At 66.8% G+C, this 3752-nt stretch overlaps 1 protein-coding gene across 2 annotated transcripts; it reads right to left on the reverse strand.

Moving 5' to 3' along the window:
- Positions 1-19: 19 nt before the first annotated feature.
- On the reverse strand, positions 20-2629 carry GPR61 (G protein-coupled receptor 61). 2 transcript variants are annotated; one of them, XM_086862277.1, is made up of 2 exons: positions 1838-2371; positions 886-1696 (listed from the first exon to the last, which is right to left on the reverse strand). In XM_086862277.1, the coding sequence occupies exons 1-2, from the start codon at positions 2267-2269 to the stop codon at positions 968-970; spliced, it is 1161 nt and encodes a 386-aa protein (XP_086718403.1). In that variant the 5' UTR covers positions 2270-2371; the 3' UTR covers positions 886-967. The 2 variants fall into 2 exon arrangements, with proteins under 2 accessions (XP_023801597.1, XP_086718403.1); XM_023945829.2 differs by having other exon boundaries at positions 20-2629.
- Between the last annotated feature and the right edge of the window lie 1123 nt (positions 2630-3752).

The raw sequence follows: 3752 nt of genomic DNA on the forward strand, positions 1-3752 counted from the left end.
AGCGGAGTATGACGGGGGAAAGGGAGCGCTTTACTTCCGCCTCGATAGAGCGAGACATGATGGGAAATAATGTACTTCCGGCTTTGTTTGACGGGCATGATGGGAGTTGTAGTCCTCGCGGGGGTCGGTGGAGTCCGCGGCGGCCGCAGCCCCCAGCCCCCCCTGCCCTCCCCAGCCCGCCCTCATGAAGGGGGCCCAGGCTCCGCATCCCCAGAGGGCCTCGGCTCCACGGCTGCGGGGCGGGCTCGAGGGAATGGGAGCTGGTCTCCAGGGCTGAGAAGGGGTCTCAGGGCCCTCCCGAGACCCCTTCCGCAGGCAGCCCCCCATCTCCGCCCTCCCCGACTGTAGAGGGGCCACCCCAAACCCAAAACACGAGCCCCCCACTCTTATCCCTGGCCCATCACTGGGCTTGTGCCCCCCAGCCGCGGTGGTGCCACAGGACCCCCAATTCCTGCAGTGCTGACCCCCCAGCACATCAGCCCAAGGAGGGTCGTGGGACCCGCCGCAGTCACCCGCGATGGCAGCAATGAGGAGCCTCCCACACCCCGATGAGCGTGGTGGGACCCGCAGTCCCCCGGCACAATAAGGACCCCACACACATCAGCAAGAGTCGTAGGACCCCCAATCCCCCGCTGTGGTGACAGACACCCCCCCCTAACCCAACGAGTGCTGTGGGACCCCCAACCCCGCACAGCAGTGAGAATCACTCCCACTTCCAGCAAGTGCCATGGGACCCCCAACTCTCCATGGCTGCAGCAAGGAGTCCCCACCCCATCACCCCAGTGGGCGTTGTGGGACCCCCAATTCCCTGTGGCTGCATTGAGGAACCCCCCACCCTCCGTGGCAATGTGTACCCCCAGCCCAGTGGGACCTCCAACCCTCCGTGGTGGTGACAAAGCCCCCCCTCAACGAGTCACTATGACCATCTGTCCCCTCACAGCCACATTTACCCCGACCTGCCCAAACGCTACAGCCCCGCTTTGGCAGAGCCCGTCACGGGCATGAACACCCCGTTCTCCCCACCCCACTCCATCCCCTCCGCCGCCTCCTCCTCAATCTGCCCCGGGATGCGGAAATCCACAGGGGGCAGGTCCCGCTCGGAGCTGGGGGGCTCTGGTGGGCGCCCAGTGCTCTGGAGGAACTGTAGAAAGTTCTCCTCGATGGAGCCCTCCCGGCTTGGCAGCCGCAGGTCCTCCTCGGGGGGCTGCTTGAAGAAGCAGGTGAGGAGCCGGCCGAGCTCCCCGCGGATCTGCCGGTTGAGGCAGCCGTAGAAGAAGGGGTTGGAGGTGAAGCAGCAGAACCCCAGCCAGGTGACCACAGTCTCAGCCGCCGGCCCGGCCAAGGGCCGAGTGCTCAGAGCTGTGTACAGCTGGAAGGAGAAGTAGGGCAACCAGCAGAAGAGGAACTGGCCACCCACGGCCAGCAGCACGGCAGCCGCCTTGCCCCCACCGAACATCCTCTGCGGGGTGGTCCGAGGAGCCCCCGAGGTGGTGACCATGGTGGAGCGGCTGCTGAGCGACGCCGAGCGCCGGCGCGGCGTCTCCATCCAGGTGGGTGGCGGGCCGTGGTGCATGGCTGCCACCCGTGCCACCTTGAACATGCCACAGTAGACCACGATGATGATGAGGAGGGGCAGGACGAAGTAGAAGGCGGCGAAGAAGACCACAAAGACCTTGCAGGATGGCCCACGGCTCCACTGCAAGGAGCAGCCGTGAGCGCCGGGCGCTGGCGGGCGGTCGGGGGACAACCAGCCCAGCACGGGCACCAGCGAGGTGGCCACGGCCTTGAGCCACACGCCAGCCAGCACTCCGGCCACCAGCCCCGCGGTCATCCGCACCTCGTAGCGCAGAGGGTGCACCACGTAGTAGTAGCGCTCCACGTTGACGGTCGAGATGGAGAGGATGCACATGGAGGTGAGGCACACGCTGAGGAACAGGTACACGCGGCACACGGCCTCGCCCAGCCCCGGGCTCTCGAACACGGCTGAGCCCGACAGCATCTCCAGCGGCATCAGCGTGAGGGCAGCCAGGAAATCCACCAGGCACAGGTGGAACACGAAGACGAACTTGCGGAGCGCCGGCGTCTTCGCGATGACCGTCATGACGGCGGCGTTGCCCACGATGGCCGTGAGGTCCAGCAGCACCATGAAGAACAGCCCCACAGACTTGGAGGCCACGTCCTTGGGCTTGGCCTCGGCAGTGCTGTTGGGGGGCCGGGACCCCCCTCTAGAGCCATTCCAGCCCCACGGGGAGGGCAGGAAGGGCTCCATCCTGTGCCGCCGGCCTGGCGGCGAGTACGGCGCAGCCGGGCATCGCCAGAGGGTCACATCCTTGGTGCTCCAGGGGTGGGGGTGGGGGCTGCTGTGGGGGTGGCACTCAGAGTACCCAAGGGTGCCCCCCAGCCCCACTCATGTCCCCGCTGCTCAGCGAGGGGGTACCTGGGGGAGGTGGAGCTGTCACTGGAGGGGCAGGACCCTGGAGGACCCCTGAGCGCTGAGCTGGACCCCCAGATGCAGCCCCCAGGTACCTGGAGGGAGGTGGAGCTGTCAGAAAAGGGGGAGAGACTCTGAAGGGACCCCTGAGAGCTGAGCAGGACCCCCAGTTGCAGCCCCCCCAGTATCTGGGGTGAAGATGGAGCTGTCATGGGGGGGAGACCCTGGGGAGATCCCTGGGAGCCCGGGGGGGTTCACAGGTGACCTCTGTCATGGCTGGGGCCACAGCTGTGCTGGGGGGAATGTGGAGCTGTCATGAGGGGACACAGCCCTGGGGGGACCCCTGAGATCTGAGCTGGACTCCCACCTGCATCCCACAGGTACCTGAGGGCAGGTGGAGCTCTCAGAAGAGGGGGGAGACCCTGAAGGGACCCCTGAGAGCCATGGTGGGATCACAGCTGACCCTTGAGAGTCACACGGTGGGTCTCAGTCCAGTTGTGACCCCCATCCACGGCCCCCAGGCACCTGGGAAAGGTAGAGCTGCCAGTGGGCACAGAGAGCTCTGGGGGACACCTCCCTGAGATCCCAGGGAGGGTTCAGCACAGCTGTGAGCCCCCCACACATAGTCCTCGTCACCCCCTATCCATCTCCACAGCTCCCTACATCAAATCCCTTCCCCAACCAAAAGCCTTGTTCTCCCAAATATGAGTAGTTCTGGGATAAACCCCCCAAATTCCAACGTTTCAACCCAAACCACCCCAGTGGAGCCCTTTGACCAGAGTGTGGGGACCACACGTGGGGCCGGGATGGGTGGGGGGGTCCTGAGAATGAGGGGAGGGGAGGGCCCCGCACCCCCAAGTCCTGGGTTCACCCCTTGTGCTTGGAGGCCTTGTGTGACCCCCCACCCTGAGCTCACACCCCCTCCATGCGGATATGAGGGGGATGTGGGGGGTACCCAGGAGCCCCCCGGGTGTTCCCCACGGGGGCGGGGGTCCCCACCCTGCCCCCGCTGCACCCCGAGGGAGGGATGCTGGCGGAACGGGGGGTGCAGCCGCGGCTCCCCCCTCCCCTTCTCACTGCCCATTTCCCTCGCCCAGAGCCCCGGAGCGATGTCCCCGGTTGGGGACCCCCCTCCCAACCCCGGGGGAGTCTCCCCCACCTCCCCAGTATCTCCCCACCTTCCCAGGCCGTGTCTCCGGCGGGGCTCGGCCGCGGCACCTACCCTGGGGGTCTGCATGGAGCCGGCTGAGGGCGTGGGTCCCCGGTCCGGCCGGGGGAGGGGTCGGGGCTGGGGGGTGTCCCCGGGGCGGCGGGGGATGCT

This window comes from Cyanistes caeruleus, chromosome 24, assembly GCF_971803275.1.
Source record: "Cyanistes caeruleus chromosome 24, bCyaCae1.hap1.1, whole genome shotgun sequence".
In the NCBI taxonomy this organism is placed as follows: Eukaryota; Metazoa; Chordata; class Aves; order Passeriformes; family Paridae; genus Cyanistes; species Cyanistes caeruleus.

Bases quoted from the DNA above. Each gene is read 5' to 3' on its own strand.
- GPR61 (XM_023945829.2), bottom strand. From the start codon at position 2,269: ATGGAGCCCTTCCTGCCCTCCCCGTGGGGCTGGAATGGCTCTAGAGGG.